Source organism: Amaranthus tricolor, chromosome 10 (assembly GCF_026212465.1).
Source record: "Amaranthus tricolor cultivar Red isolate AtriRed21 chromosome 10, ASM2621246v1, whole genome shotgun sequence".
Classification (NCBI taxonomy): Eukaryota; Viridiplantae; Streptophyta; class Magnoliopsida; order Caryophyllales; family Amaranthaceae; genus Amaranthus; species Amaranthus tricolor.
In genome coordinates, this window is record NC_080056.1 from 7,087,537 (window position 1) to 7,102,875 (window position 15,339).

Here is a 15,339-nt window from a genome sequence, read left to right on the forward strand (position 1 = left end):
TTAGTTCTTTTTTAAAATCACCAAAATATTGTCACTGACTCCATGTTTAGAGAATCGTTGACATTGTTTGTGATTTTATGTATTTGTTTTTGTTAGTTCTTGTTCAAATACGGATGCTTTTTTTAATTTGAAATATAAGTTCTATCATAATTTGAAATAAAAGTTTAAATTTCAACAATATCAATTAAGTTTTATTGGAAACTCGCTTAAGAATATTAAAGAGAAATTTCATGCAAACACGATGCTATTTATGGAGATTAAGTTAGTTTATTACTCCTAGTTTATATTCAATCAAGAAAACCAAGCATGAATCGACAAACTCATTGCACTAGTACCTAAAATACAATAAAATTTTGTTGGCTTTATAAAGCAAGAAATAAATGTTACTTTGTCTCTTTCAATTCATTATAGACTTTAATTATAGAATCTCGTACGCTGAATATGATAATGATACACATAAAGGTGATATATAAAATTCACTAAAACTGAATTCATTAACAAGAAATAAAAACTAAATACTCTAATGTTGTTGAATGTAAAGCCTCATACTATCTATATTTAAGATTAGAATCATATATAAAGAGTAAGGATGAATGCTTTATTACAACTAGTATTACAACTTTATGTATATTTGCTTTTGAACATTATTTAGTAAAATATGAAATTCAATCTTTAGTCCAAATCTCTCCATGATCCAACTCATATACTTCTATATTACACTAATGATATTCAAATCCCCCATCAAAACCCAAAAAACCAAAAATATATACAACACGAATAAATTGCACAAATTTTAATGCAATGGTAAAAGTGGATTAATTTTTGTGTCCTATTCTAGTTAATCACATTGGTGAAATTTTTTTTAGTGGAATAAAAAGTGAAAATTAATATCTAAAATTAAAAATATAGCAAAATTAAAGAAACATACAATACTAAAACTATGGCAAATTCAACGTGACGATTATTTATTAGTCATCTTTAGTACTACGGTAACAAATTCAATTCACTTCTTTTCAGCTTCTCCATTGACAAAATAAGATGCAACCATATTCTTCCATTTCACTAAGAAGAATTTACACAAAAATAAAATTAAATAACCAAAAACTATAATACATCCAGATAGAGTGCTTATTCTAGCATCTCTCTTTTGGTCTATAATTTTTGATTTGAGAACCAAAAACTATTATCAAAAATCGAATTCATAACCATCAATTAATAGACACATCAACTCAAGGACGGAGCAAATATTAACAAATTCTTTCAAAATTTTGTGCAATTTTAATAATTATGATATTTTCTAACAACTTTGTACCTTAACACTTAATATATACTACGGAATTAAACAATAAGGCCCTCAATTTTTTGGCCCCTGTACGATTGAACATGCTTGAATCCTCCCCTGCATCAACTCGTATTCTGCTCATATTAGTTACATTACGACTACATTCACTTTCTTGAAAATCGAGTCTTATTTTAGTTGGAGCATATATCACTTTCTTCGTGAGGAACTTGAGTTTGATTCTTGCTACCCTTCTACCCTAAGTCCTCTCCTTCCTTCATCTTATCATGTACCTAGAAAAAAAGGAAAAAAAAAAGACTAAATTCACTTCTTAATATGTAAACCAACAATGAAATACACATCTTAATCAAAAAGAAAAAATAAAGTTGCATAAATCGGTAAATCACACAGCCATAAATATAGCTAACTCACAACAATATGCAAACTAGCTGCTTTTAAAATTTGTAAATCAAAGTGATACTACTTGCATGGTAAAGGTGTACAAAAACCATATTTTAGGCAAGGATTTCGCATGATTTAAATTGATATTAACGACACAAAAACCATATCACCTATTCACGCATCACCGTAACGTTACCGCAATAGCAACCAAAACAAGAAACTAATGTCACTTCATAGACATCATATTTCAGTTCTTAATCTCTTACGATTTATGAACCCATAGAACTAGGCAAAAGCTATTGATTAATAAGCATCATAATTCATAACACTTCCTGGAAACAATAGTTCTTGTAGTAATCATTGCTTCCAACTACACCTCTTAATCCATTAAAAATAAATCGCACATCTCACATACATAATAGCTTGTACAAATAAACACAAAACTCAAAATTCCATAACACCTCAAATCATCTAGTTAACCAAAAATAAATATTCACAAATTACGTGGTATATATTAAACACCTTAGCTAAAGCACCCGAAATCTTGCGCAATAGACTCTCATCGCGTTCTAGCATAAAGCTTTTGATTCCCAAACTTCATCTCATTCTAGCATAAAGCTAAACAATCCCCCGACAACATCCAAGGTAAAAATTAAACAAATTCAACGAATAAAAAAAAGTTAAACAGGAGAGCATAGCATTACCAACAATCACTTTTACACTTGTAATTTTTCACATTTGCTTTCAATAGTAACCTTCTTTCGGGTATCAACATCCACCTCGTCCAGGTCAAAAGCTGTTGCAAGATATCCATAGAGTATTCTCCTCCTTCCCCCTAATTTCTGATCCACCAACACAAGATTCGGATCACTCTCCTCATCCTTGCCAGCAGCTGTAGATTGCACATTGACCCAATCTGTACGGCCATGGCTCTCGTTCTTGAAGTGGTCAGCCAATCGCATGGCATTCTTCAGGCCACGCTGGTCACCAGCAAACATCATAAGTGTAATGCCAAGATGACCATCTTTAGCGTACAATGACTTTGCCTTGGCCCCAGAAAAACCAAGATCTGCAAGGTAAATAAAGAGCATAGGTAGATAATGGTGTCACAACATTAACAAAAACCAAACATAAGACTTTTAAAGATTAATCATATCCTTTTCACGTTCCTTCCCAATTTTGAAGACAAAAACTGTGCAGACTAACACACTTATCATTTAGTATCAAATGGCAAAGTCATTAGCACATCAAATAAATATTGAAAGCTCAAAACCGTAACTGATACAGTGACCATAGTCTCAGCAATATAAACATTCTAAAAGTTGCTAATGTCGAACTAACAGAAACCCTGCAACGCTGAACAGAACAAAATAGTCCAGTAAAATTCAACGTTGCTAAGAAAGCTCTGACGTTTCAACTTTGGCGGATAGGACAAGAAGAAACTAGAACAAACGAAGAATTCTATGAATTGTTTAAGCAGAACCACAAACGAACAATTGATCTACAAGCTCTAATAAAGGAGTCATTCAGTCAAACGAAAGCTGAATTACAAGAATTTAAAATGCAAGTAATAAAAAAGTTTCAAGATTCAAGAACTTGGAAGATTTCTTCCAAGAAGCAGATAGAAAACAAAAGGGCTGCTCAAAATTTTAAAATAGAGTGGCCAGTGGGAAAGAGTAAAATCTCAGGTTGATGCATTTAACATGGAAGGAGAGTCAAAATTTTGTCTCGATGAAAACGACAAAGGTGAAAATTTAGGGTTTCGAGACAAGAGAAAAATTCTGAAAATATTTGGCGGAAGCGAACGAGGATTGACTGAAAAATTCACAAAGGGCAAGTAATTTGGGCTTGAAAAGAAGAAAAAGAAAGATAAGCAAGAAAAAGAGGAAGGGGACAAAAAAAGAAGAGGAGAAGAATAGCACCTGAAAAGTGGTTGATGTTAGCGAAGCGGCAGCAAAGGAATGGTGGCGATACTCCTGTCAGATGCTGCTTCGTAGAGGACAAAGAAGAGGAGACCGTGTTGTGTGTTGTGGATCTGGTGGTGGTCCTGAAAGATATGACAAAATGGGAGGTTGCTGGAGAATGATGCTTTGGCAGCCATGGAGGTCTCTAGTGGGTTGTGAAAGAAGACCACCGGAAAATAGTCTCAAAAAATTGGAAGGTTTGGAAATTTTCTGTAGCTACCCAGAAATGATGAGAATCAAAATGAAGGTGAAGTTGAGCTTAAAGGTTCTTCGATGGCGAAAAATGAGGACAGAGCACTGGAGATTGGAACAGAATAAAATTGGAGGTCAGTGAGCCAAACTTGAGTGGAGTATTGCATTGTACAATGGATCATGGAAAAAAGAAACAAAGGGGCCACACACGCAAGAGTCTGACTTCATTGCCAATATCATTTTTAGGATGATGTAAAATTCTGACATATTTTTTTTACCCACCCAGTATATTTCTTTTCCAAACTAAGTTTAGACATGAACATTACCTATGCTCAATCCAAATTTTTTTAGCCTTAATTCTTCCCAAACCATCTTCTATGGTGAATTTCTTTCCACCTTAATGTTGAACCCCAATTTTTTCACCATTCGGCACAATTTTTTCTAGCTTCTAGCCAATTTCACCATGCAATCTTTCCAACCTATTCTTGACACCCCAAAATTTTCAAGCCTCATTTCAACCATATATATTTTTTCCCTTACTCATTCCATTCCTTATAGCCCAATTTCTTTACAAACCTAAACGTTTTACACAAAACTCATTTTGATTTCGGCCTGAGCCATTTTATATCCACCTTGAGGGGAAGGTAGAACTTTTTACATAGTTGGTAGTGTGATATATTATTAAAGGGGTATATTAGGGATTTTAATATTAGTGTGATATATTAATAAAAAGGGCCCATCGAATTGTGACCCACTATTTGGATCAACAGCCACGATTGAATTTGATGGTCAAGCCTTAGATCCTAGTAACATGGGTCCATAAAAATTTTCTTTAGAATCTCGGTGGATACCTCAGTCGCATAATAATTCTGATAGCAGCTCTCTATTTCAAGCACTTGCACTAAATTTTATCCTTAACACCTTGATCAATATCTTCACACTGCATCTAGTCAAAATTCACTACAATTAAGACATTTGGATGAACAACACAATCTACAAATCTCTAGAAAAGCTTGACATTAAAGATATCAAGATTTATAACCACTTTCATATGGGATTTAAAAATAAGGAGACAACAGACTTACAAAATGGTACAATATAAAACATAACATTCACATGACCATACAAGTACTTCCAATCAAAACCCTGAACAATTTAATAATCCACCAATAAATCGATATGCAATTCATGTTCTCTTGAACTCGCCTACTTGCACAACCCAAATCATGCTAATAAAGAGAAGTCATAACAAATTAAAAGAGAAAACTTGCATAATCCCAAAAGATTGAAGGATAAATACAAAGGGGTAAACAAATAAAACTACGGAGAAAGAAAGAGTCCAATAATTGTAAATGTCCACTCATAAGTAGAACTAGTTGCCTTTTAGCAAGAGATCATAACTTCAAGTTGCTATTTTGAAAAATCTAAATGATTGATCAACCTTCAAACGCAAAAAAGACAGGACATGAAGAGAATGATGTCAACACCTATAAAGGGTCACATTCCACAATCAAGCACATCAAATATCAGCTCTTGTCAAGTAGCAATATTATTAATGTATGTTCACCAAGAACCAAGCACATACCAAGGGAAATGGGTATGCAATCACAGCTTGTATAAGAAAGAAAAATGACCCTCAAATCCTACAATGGTCTTAAGACACCACTATTTGGTATAAATAAGTCACTAGTCACTATTGCAGGATAACATCTTCATTCTGATAATAAGACATTGTATGCCTACAATCTGACATAATATCATCGCAGAGAAACCGAGAATTAGAAACTATCCACCACCCCGCTTTCGCAAAACTTTATCCCAAATCAAAAATCTATTTGCGTTGCACAACTTCATCACATGTTTGAGTGTTGACGAAAACATTATGTTTGATATTTTAGGTAATCTAGCATACAATTTATCTAAATTATAAAAAAAAATGTATTGCTTTATAGATAGTGTTTCACATTTTCATTTTTATACCTAGTTTTGTATCGTATTTGGCTCCATGTAACATTATAATATCTAAAAACACAGCTCCATAAAAAACCCTAGACAAAAAAAAAACTTCCGAGTTAAGTTAGAAAGCAAAAGTTGGTGCAGTCAGGGGTGCTCCAGTGCAGAAGTTAAAACCATATCTTTTCACATCAAAGTTCTTGTACCAAGCTTCCTTGTATGACAAAATATTGATGGCAAGGATGGAGGAAGAGGCTCAATGTTCAACACTTCAACTTAGGGGCATAATTCCTCTCTCTAGTTTAACATTTCAAATGCTACAAACAAATTTTATGAGGTCTAGAGACCTCAGCATAAATAACTTCAATCTCATGAGATACATTTTGAGGGCTATGGATATTAAAAAGGTGTAAATTTTTAAAAAACTATCACAGGCTCCAAAAATTATGAAGGTTTAACTCTTCAAAAAGTTTGTCCCATAAAGTTTTAACAACACAAAAAAGGAATCACAAGTCCATACAAGAAAACTTGTAAGCAGTATAGTGGGGAAAGCATTTTATTAGTCATTTACACCAAGATATTTGATTTTACTTAATTTGAACAAGTAACATACCAGGAGAGAGATCCCTCATCAAGAGGTATATTGCTAGAAAATAAAAATCGAAACATAACTAGAAGCCTTAGTCAAAGTTGGAAAAACATGTAACAGATAGTTGATGATTCTTAAAAGAGCTCTTAGAACAGGGTAAGTATACACCTCTAAACTTCAAATTACACGTCCACATTTTTCAAGAAGCTTAAGCTTGTAAAAAACTAAACCTCATTCACTCAGAAGTCTAAGAACAGAAAGTGATGCTAAGATAATAAAAACACAATAGTTTCATCTGAAGACGGTAAAATTAACTACAAAGAAGGATTTCTCTAAATCAAATTAAGCTCCAATCACCCATTGCTTTCACAAAAGAAACTTATATATCCATCAAAGTCAAGCTTAAGATACATACATATAATATTATAGATATATATTTTATACATGGCTAACGCTTGCTAGTCACTTAAAACAAAAAACAAGAAAAGAAGATCAAGAAAGCTTTACCAGATAGCTTGAAAAGAAACTAGATATTTTATTACCAAAAAAGCATCAGTAAGGTATAATAATATGGTAAACAAAACATAGCCTCATGTACCATGTATAAAGCACAAAAATTCTAACAATCACAATTATTATTAAGAAAATCGTCCATGAAAAAGGCAGATGGTGTCACCAATTTTCAAGTTAGAAGCTTAAGCAATCAAAAGAATCAATATGTGGTCTCTAGAAAATCATTGACGTTGACATTCTTAGGAGTCTTTGTCAAGAAATCTATAACTATGTTGCAGAGCAATAACATAGAGAAATAAAAGAGAATATGTTAGCATAAGGGCAGGCGTATAATCCAAATTATTCATAATCCATACAGTAAGCAGAGGTTTTGTTTATACCTCTAATTTTCCTATTCATGTCTTTATTCCCCAAACCCTGCATGCGTCCATCTGGACCCTTTCCAGTATTGGTGTTATGAATAATCACCATGGGCGGCCACATGATTAGATCATCCTGGTTTGCAGCCACTTCTTCAGCGGGTAAAAGTTGATAGTCCCTAGAGATATCAGGAGGCCTCATGTGATTCCATCCCATAACAGCACAGACAGCTTTGTGCAAACCCAGGTGATCCACACGCAAATAAGCATTATCTGAGTTGTAAGCATGCATAATAAGAGCATGAACATCCGGAAAATCTTTTGAAGACCTGTAATTTCCAATACCAAGAGAGTCGGCCAATGCAAAACTCAATCTTTTCTTACAAATAGTTGTATCACACTCAGCTTTAGAAAAAGAACATTCACAACAAACAGCCCAACCAGCAGGACCAATAATATTTTCAGCTAGTTGATGGGCTACATTCAGGTAAGCGTAGATACAGAGTCCAAGAAATACTATTGCTATATAAATATAAGATACTATGAGCTACATCAAACTCTTTTTAAATGCCTCTTTCTATTCTTAATTGGTCTCCCCGCATGACAGATCCACTTCCTTCCCATTTGTCGGTCGGATTTGGAAAGCCAAATTTCCTAAAAAGGTAAAAGCCTTTGCAGAGTTAGTTGTCAATGGGAAATTAATTACCATGGAGAACCTTCAGGTTAGAAGACCCCAAAAAGCCTTATGTCCTCTCACAGATGTATCTTATGCTTTGAAAGTGGAGAAGATAGTGATCACCTCTTCTCGTACTGTAGAATGGCAAGATAATTATGGGACATGATCTTTATAATACGGAGGGAAGATTGGGTTGCCTCCAGAAGGATTAGGGATTTTCTCATGTTTTAACCATTATGGTTTGGGTAGTAGTGAACTCAAGAAGTTACAGGTAATATGTTCATTTGCAATTTTATGGCCCACATATTATTAAAAAGGAAGAAATTTAAATTTACCAATAGAGGTAACATAGAAGAAGGTAAAAATTTTGGCTTCGTAGTGGATAGGCACATGGTCTTCTGAACATTGTTCTTAATGATATATGTAGAAGCAAATTGAGTGTGTATTGTAGATATTTATAGTTTATATCTGAGATCTCATCCCATGATTGTATCTATAGTTTATATCTGAGATCTCATCCCATGATTGTATCTCTTGGCTTCTTCATTTACAATTTTTTTTCTTAATCAATTAAAAATATATAAGATTACATATTTTCCAATCACTATCACCTATAAGAATTTAACAATGATTTAGCTAAAAACTAATTTAGGAGATAAAAGAAGCAATCATTAGATTTAAATATTGCTCGGATGTAAAAACACCGCTATGGGACGTTTTGATTTGCATAGCCATGATGAATCCAACCAAAAACAAGATAGCATATATCTGAATCATCCAAAAAACTCTACATCTAGTATCATCATTAACGGATATAATGCATGTAAATACAACCATTAAGTTTACTATGCAAGCAATAGCATCTCTCTCTCTTCCACACAAACATTTCATAGTGGAAATACGCTTGATAAGATTGGGTACCCTCAATATAACAGTCTTGAATACAGAGACAGTAAAAAAAACAAAAAAAAAAAGAGATGACAGGACATATGAAAAAAAAAGCAGAAGTCAATCGAAATCTGCATAAAAGACCTTATTCACAGAAAAACACATTGAAAATCCTTCCATGAAACATACAACTTAAAAGGATTTTACCCTAAGGCCTCATAACACGGGAGAAAATGAAGCAAAGTTGGAAAAAAAATTGCTACAAGGTTCCCGATCTTAAAGTACTTTTGGAACCTATATGAGGACAATCATAAGAGTCACGAGAACATATCACGTATTTATGTGGAGAGAATAACATTAATCCTTGAGTTTCTAATTACAAATACACAATAAAAAAAAACCTAGTTATGTCTGTAGGTATTCGACTTACACCAACAATTTGAGATTAACTAGCTTAAACTGGTAAGTATTCAACTAGCTAAATTGGCAAGAATTAAACAAATGAATAGAACTAACATAAGACATATTCTTGTAAATAAAATAGATAAGTAATAACTAAGAACTATGATGATCGAGTTGGCATGAACCGACTACAGCTTATTGACTCGTCAAATGTCAACTTTAGATTTAGCCAAGCCCACATATAATAGAGAATGGCCAAATAATTCATCTTTATTCCTTTTCCATTAATCCTTCCATATGAACACATATAATTATTAAATACAACTTGTTACCTTGATATGGGTGTAGAATTCATGTGCAAATGGAGTGTTTGATGCCACAAGAACTATGTCAAAGTCTTAATCCTAACAATATGAGAACGATTACAAGAACAAAAAGTACCAACACGAGAGATTGTCATATGCTACTGAGTTCTCCATATAGTTCTTCTTTGTCTCATTATTCAACCTCTTCCTCTTCTAAGCTCCTCGAAGTGCTAACCTTCCACTAGCCTACAACCAAATCAAGTGTTTATAAAGTGTACGAAGATGTGATCAAATTGAAAGAATTTGATTAATTTAATCTTATCCTCAATAAAAAAGTCAACCCTCTCAAGTTCTCATCCTGAAGAAAAAAAGGCATGTTGAAGGACTGAAGCATAAAACGAAATCATGGACGTCATTGTGATAAAGCGATTGTTATGTAATGTAACAACCTCATTTTTATTCCATGCGCTACAGTGTTAAATTTTCTGAGGGTGGCGGTGCAAAAATCTACCCCTCACAATCGTCTCAAAATTCTTGATCAAAAGGCTCTTATATTGTATGCTTAGGTGTGACAAACCGAAAATACAAAGATAATAAAGGTGTATGATTATGGATGTATACGTTTATGTGTTTGAGGAGTTTATGGTGGATATCAAAGGGTTGAAAAGAAAAGCAAGAGGAAAATGGGGTGTGAATTGATGAATTTTGAAGGATAATTCTTTTAACAACTTTATTATCTAATTGATACATGTACACTTGTGGAAAAAAGGCTCCTAGGAATACATACACATGCACCAAAACACATGTAAAGCATGGAAACTACCTTGTTCCAATACTAATCCAAGTACTAAAAAAAGAGAAATAAAAAAAAAGCTTAAACTTTGTATTTCATTCAATTATATTTTACAAGTGTAAGCACATATGTATTAATAAAAATATATAATGTATCTAACCCCTGGTATTAGGAGTAATACAAGCCATTGGATTGAAAGTTGCATAGCTTCCTCTTTGAAATGTCATACATCTAGGGGATTTTTTTATAGAGAAAAATTTATTAATGGGAAACTATCAGGATAGGGATGAGAAACCCCAAAAGCGATCAATAAATAATCTACATTATAATCCACAAATTAATCCTACAAAGATCATTTAGAATAGCGTGCTCAAAAAGACCATTTGCTTTTGCCCATAGAGAGGCTAAGAACTTATGGGTCCCTTTTTCCCTCCCATTTTGAAGTACCAAGCATACTGTAAAAACAAGGCGTCGCAATGTAAAGGTTTTTAAAACAAGCAAACCGATATTCCCACGTTGTAAAGGTGTGAAAAACCCGCGTGTTGAGTCGTATCAAGGAATATCTTATGATTCGACCGATATTTAGATGTTATGACAGTCGCATCACAATTTTGTTACCTTGATCGTAACCATTACCCATTTTTACACTATGATATCACTTCTTTTATCTTCGATAAATACCACCCTACCTAACTTTTCAAACTTCATGTAGCCAACTTTCAAGGAGGAAAATTCAGATTTGGAAATTCTGAATTTTTAGATGGAAAACTCCCTATTTCACGCCACTCTGAACACCCAAATCATAATTGTAACTTCTCCAACTTTCTATGATGTCTAACTGCTACTTTTGAGCTTGTTTGGGCTTCTTCGTCTAATAGCTAACTAACTTACTTACATAACAAATAATAATAACTAATAAAGCTTACAACTACCATAGCTTGAGTTTTAGCTAGATACCATAGCTTACAACTAATTATTAAAGCATTAACTTCAAAAAAATGAGGCAGCGTATGGGGAAAATCGAAGCAAATTAAGGCACCTCACCAGTCACCACACACTTTTCCCAAATTTTTGCTCTTTAATGAGTAATATGATGAACTTCTCTCTAAGATAATGGCATTAAGATTTTGTGCTTTATGGTGTGCAATTTCCATAACACAATTAAAAAATAAGCTAAGAACTTAAAAATGAATCACACCAAAATACTGAATGAATTAGTCTTGATCGGATGAACCTACATCATTTTAGTAAAAGATTTCATCATTTTCACCTCCAATTTGTAAATCTATGGTTTAGTTTGCTTCCCTACTAAAGTAAATTGTTGTACCCAAGTGCAATTCTCCACAATTAACCTATACCCATCGGCCATCCATGTCAGCACGGATGAGAAATTGCGTATGCGTAAACTAGCATTTTTTAGAAAAGCTTTTAATGTATTTTTATGTGTGAGTGTGTAACCAAGCCCAACCCGTTTAGAAAAGAGCAAGCAAGGACAACATTTCATGTTTTAGAAAAAACCTCGTATAAAATTAGAGGTCAACACACAAATTTTAAGGGTGGGCAACCATATACAAGCCACCAATGAGTACCTCTGCAAATTTGAAGCGTTCTTTCAAATTGACCCTTAAATGCACACACTTTTTTCTGCACCACATAAGAATCAAACACTCTATTTACACTACATTGCCATGAAAACCAGGCTCTGGCTATAAGTGCCACATGCTCACAGCCAACCGCACATAAATGAGCAGTTTCACACTAAATAGCCATAACCCAAGTCACCACTCTCACTAACAAATACACTCGATTTCATATATGATCTCGTTTCTCCTCATCCACCAAACACAGTAAGAACAACGATGTCAAAGACTTATTCTTAAAAAAATTAGGATCAATTACATTAAATGAACAAATAAATCAATCTCGCTACTTCCGCATGAAATCTCCTTCGGCTTTCACTTCAACTATCTACCATCTGAACCTGTAAATTAATATCTAATATTCTTAATAAACTTTTCTATCTTGGGTCATCTTTGAATTTCCTTGTTATCTTTTTTATCCCTCAAATTCAACTTTCGATCTCTCTTACAAGATAGCCAACACTTCAATGATGTACATGCCCAAACCGTCTCAAATAATCCTCTCTCAAGTCTCATCTTATCGTCAGTATAAGCGAAAACTTAACCTTTTCTTATGCTTTCATTTTGAAATTTATCCTTCAAAGCATGTCCACTAATCCATTTAGGCATTCGCATTTCAACTACACTGTCTTCCTAAAATGATCCTTCCTAAAATCCCAAAAATTAAACGTAAGATACAACTTATCCTCAAACTTGAAAGACTGCACAAGTCAATCACATAGATGACATAATATCCCAGTTTTCTCTCCTTATTTTTTCTAATCACACTCCATCATACATCAAAACCTAGTGAAAGATTAAACAAAAGATGATAGTATTAACAAAATCAAAGATTATCTGGTGAGTAACCCCCATCATAGATAGGACCTTTGTTACTTAGACTCGTGATAATCGTCAACGGTGAGTACGGATATCAGTGTTGGATTATGTTTAAGCTTTAGTTTTTCCAGTTTCTTTTTTTTGGACTCACCTTCTTTACTTCTAACCTACTCCAGCACTCCCGCTCTTTAACCATCACTTTTTCCACTTCTACAAGACTTTCTACCTACCCTTTACCCTTCTTTTTCAAATTCTCTTTTTAAATTCTACTGTAATGCTTTAGTGGTAGGCCCATCACTAATAATATGGTTTGTTTGCTAATTTTATTTTATTTCATTAAAACCACAAAGTAAATAAATGCGAGTAATTTTTGCCTATTTGAGATTTTTTTATTTTATATGAGAGAATATTTTATTTGAGAATAATTTTTTTCTCGCATCCCTATATCTATATCCAATACTAGGAAGGTGTCTCGGAATCCTAAGTATTTAAAAAAGACATATCGATACTAGGATCTGCACCCGTATTTGATACTCGTTCCCGAGTCTAGAACTCTTGGTAACATAGGATGGGGCATACAATAATCAATCAAACGGTTAGCAATATGAGAGAAACCAAAGGTTAAAAGCAACAAGATTAAGAGTAAACATGCATGCATTAAAACATATACCGTGGAAGAAGCATACACTAACCTTATAGTATGATCAAACAATCGATCCTAATCAAACAAACAACGAAAGTCATCTAACTGCGCACAAAGAATCATTCTTCTTATGAGCAAGTCAACACTAACTCCCCAAATATAGGTGACTAATGATTGTAGTAAATTAAATGAATACCATAGCAAATATGTTAAAGGATTAAAGCTCGTCATTCAACCTAATATCCAGTATCCACCACTACCAACAGCACTAACAAGAGAGTGTAAATTTCCATATCTACAATTAAGAATTCTAAAAAGATATACTCCTGTAACAAAACAAAACCCTTGAATTAAAAATAAATGATTCGTAAATTCGGATAATTAAAAACTGTGGTCAGCTCATAGTAGTTAAGAAAACCACTCTGCAAGTCCAGGCACACATATAAACTCACACCATTCGGTTAGAGAGCAATAGAATTACAGAACTATCATTTCAATACCCATCTAACAGAAACTTCAAAGAAAATTGGCAAAACAAAAGCAAAAAAGTAAGAGGTGTAATGTCATCAAACCTGCCACATGCAAGACACTTCAGAGGTCCATGCTTGCCATTCTCTAGGTAATTCTTTCTCTTATCAGGATTCTCAATGACTAATTTGACAAAATAAAGAAATGCCTTCATCACAGAAGGATCAACACCAGCACCAACACAAGTACCCGAGCCCAAATTTGCACTGGCATTGCCATACTGTAATAGCTTCTGTTTACGGCGAGCAAACTCGTCCCCATCTACACCCCTGTTCTCCCCATAACCAAACTTCCTCTTTAAAGATATGAAATTAGGCCCAAATGGAGCATCCCTATTGCGAAAACCATCACTTCCCATCATTCCAACACGGTCCATGGGAAGAGGAGGAAAATCCTTATAATCAGGGGGTAAAGCGAAATAAGAACGAATAGTACCATCAGCAAGATGAATAGTGCGACTATGAAGCATATGGAACCCATAATTTTGAGAAGAAATAGGTGATTCAGAGTAAGGTGAATTTGAGTTCGGGAGTAAAGATGGAATTGGATTAAGATTGGGTTTAGGATCAGATGAATTTCTTGTAGTTAAATCAGTTGTTGAAGGTTTATTTTTAGGGTCCCCTGTTCCTAATGGTGGTTTTATGGTGGTTGTAGGTGCGGCGGAAGAAGAGGATTCCCAACGCGATTTGCGTACGGATGAAGACGAGGATTCCCAACGCGATTTGCGTGCGGATGAAGAGGGTGGAGGAGGAGGTCGAATGTTGTTGGAAGATGATTTGGCGTTGTCACCCGCCATGATTGGAGGCTTGGAGCTTTCAAATTCGCACGAACAACACCCTCTTCCGATTAGGGTTTCAACTTTCAATTAGTTTTGGGTTGTCACCCGCCATATTCAGATTCCGGTTGGCTGATTTCTTATCAAACCCCCTTTGGGGTGTGTTCAAGTTTCAACATAGACACTTATCGATATTTACCGAGTTGGAAACGGAATTAGACTAGACTCAACTTTAAAATGAATATAAAAATATGTAGTAAAATTCAATGTGGATAGAACCTCGATTTTAAATGGATTGATCCAAAATCCATCCAATAACCCGAATAAACATCATTGTTTTTATGTTGATTTTTTCTTTTAACTTGATGGTTAGTCGGTCAAAATGGACAGTATCTGGTATATGGTATTTTTATTTTAAGTCAAAATGTAAAACCTTACTTTAATTACTTTTTAAAAGTTGTCGTTGAGATGTTGGCCACTTTTCTTTTACTAGATAGAAAAAAATAGATAGATTAGCCAATAGTCAATATTTCTTTTGGCGTTGACCATATTAGTATTTTTACGAGTCCGTGAGAATAATACAATAGTGTTTTTAAATGAGGGATTATCAGAGAAAGGG

The 15,339-nt window shown here is 34.0% G+C and overlaps 1 protein-coding gene across 2 annotated transcripts; it reads right to left on the reverse strand.

The window, feature by feature from the left end:
* Positions 1 to 805: 805 nt before the first annotated feature.
* On the reverse strand, positions 806 to 14,887 carry LOC130825637 (uncharacterized). 2 transcript variants are annotated; one of them, XM_057690961.1, is made up of 4 exons: positions 13,990 to 14,873; positions 7,273 to 7,430; positions 2,386 to 2,750; positions 806 to 1,572 (listed from the first exon to the last, which is right to left on the reverse strand). In XM_057690961.1, exons 1-3 carry the CDS (start codon positions 14,739 to 14,741, stop codon positions 2,398 to 2,400), a joined length of 1,263 nt encoding a protein of 420 aa, XP_057546944.1. In that variant the 5' UTR covers positions 14,742 to 14,873; the 3' UTR covers positions 806 to 1,572; positions 2,386 to 2,397. The 2 variants fall into 2 exon arrangements, with proteins under 2 accessions (XP_057546944.1, XP_057546943.1); XM_057690960.1 differs by having other exon boundaries at positions 808 to 1,572; positions 7,273 to 7,580; positions 13,990 to 14,887.
* Between the last annotated feature and the right edge of the window lie 452 nt (positions 14,888 to 15,339).

What these genes read in the sequence shown, in the direction of transcription:
- LOC130825637 (XM_057690960.1), bottom strand. Translation starts at nt 14,741, where the DNA reads ATGGCGGGTGACAACGCCAAATCATCTTCCAACAACATTCGACCTCCT. An exon ending in AAGTGTCTTGCATGTGGCAG is followed by an intron (nt 7,581 to 13,989) that starts GTTTGATGACAT and finishes TGGAAATTACAG; the next exon opens with GTCTTCAAAAGATTTTCCGG. An exon ending in CATGAATAGGAAAATTAGAG is followed by an intron (nt 2,751 to 7,272) that starts GTATAAACAAAA and finishes TTTACCTTGCAG; the next exon opens with ATCTTGGTTTTTCTGGGGCC.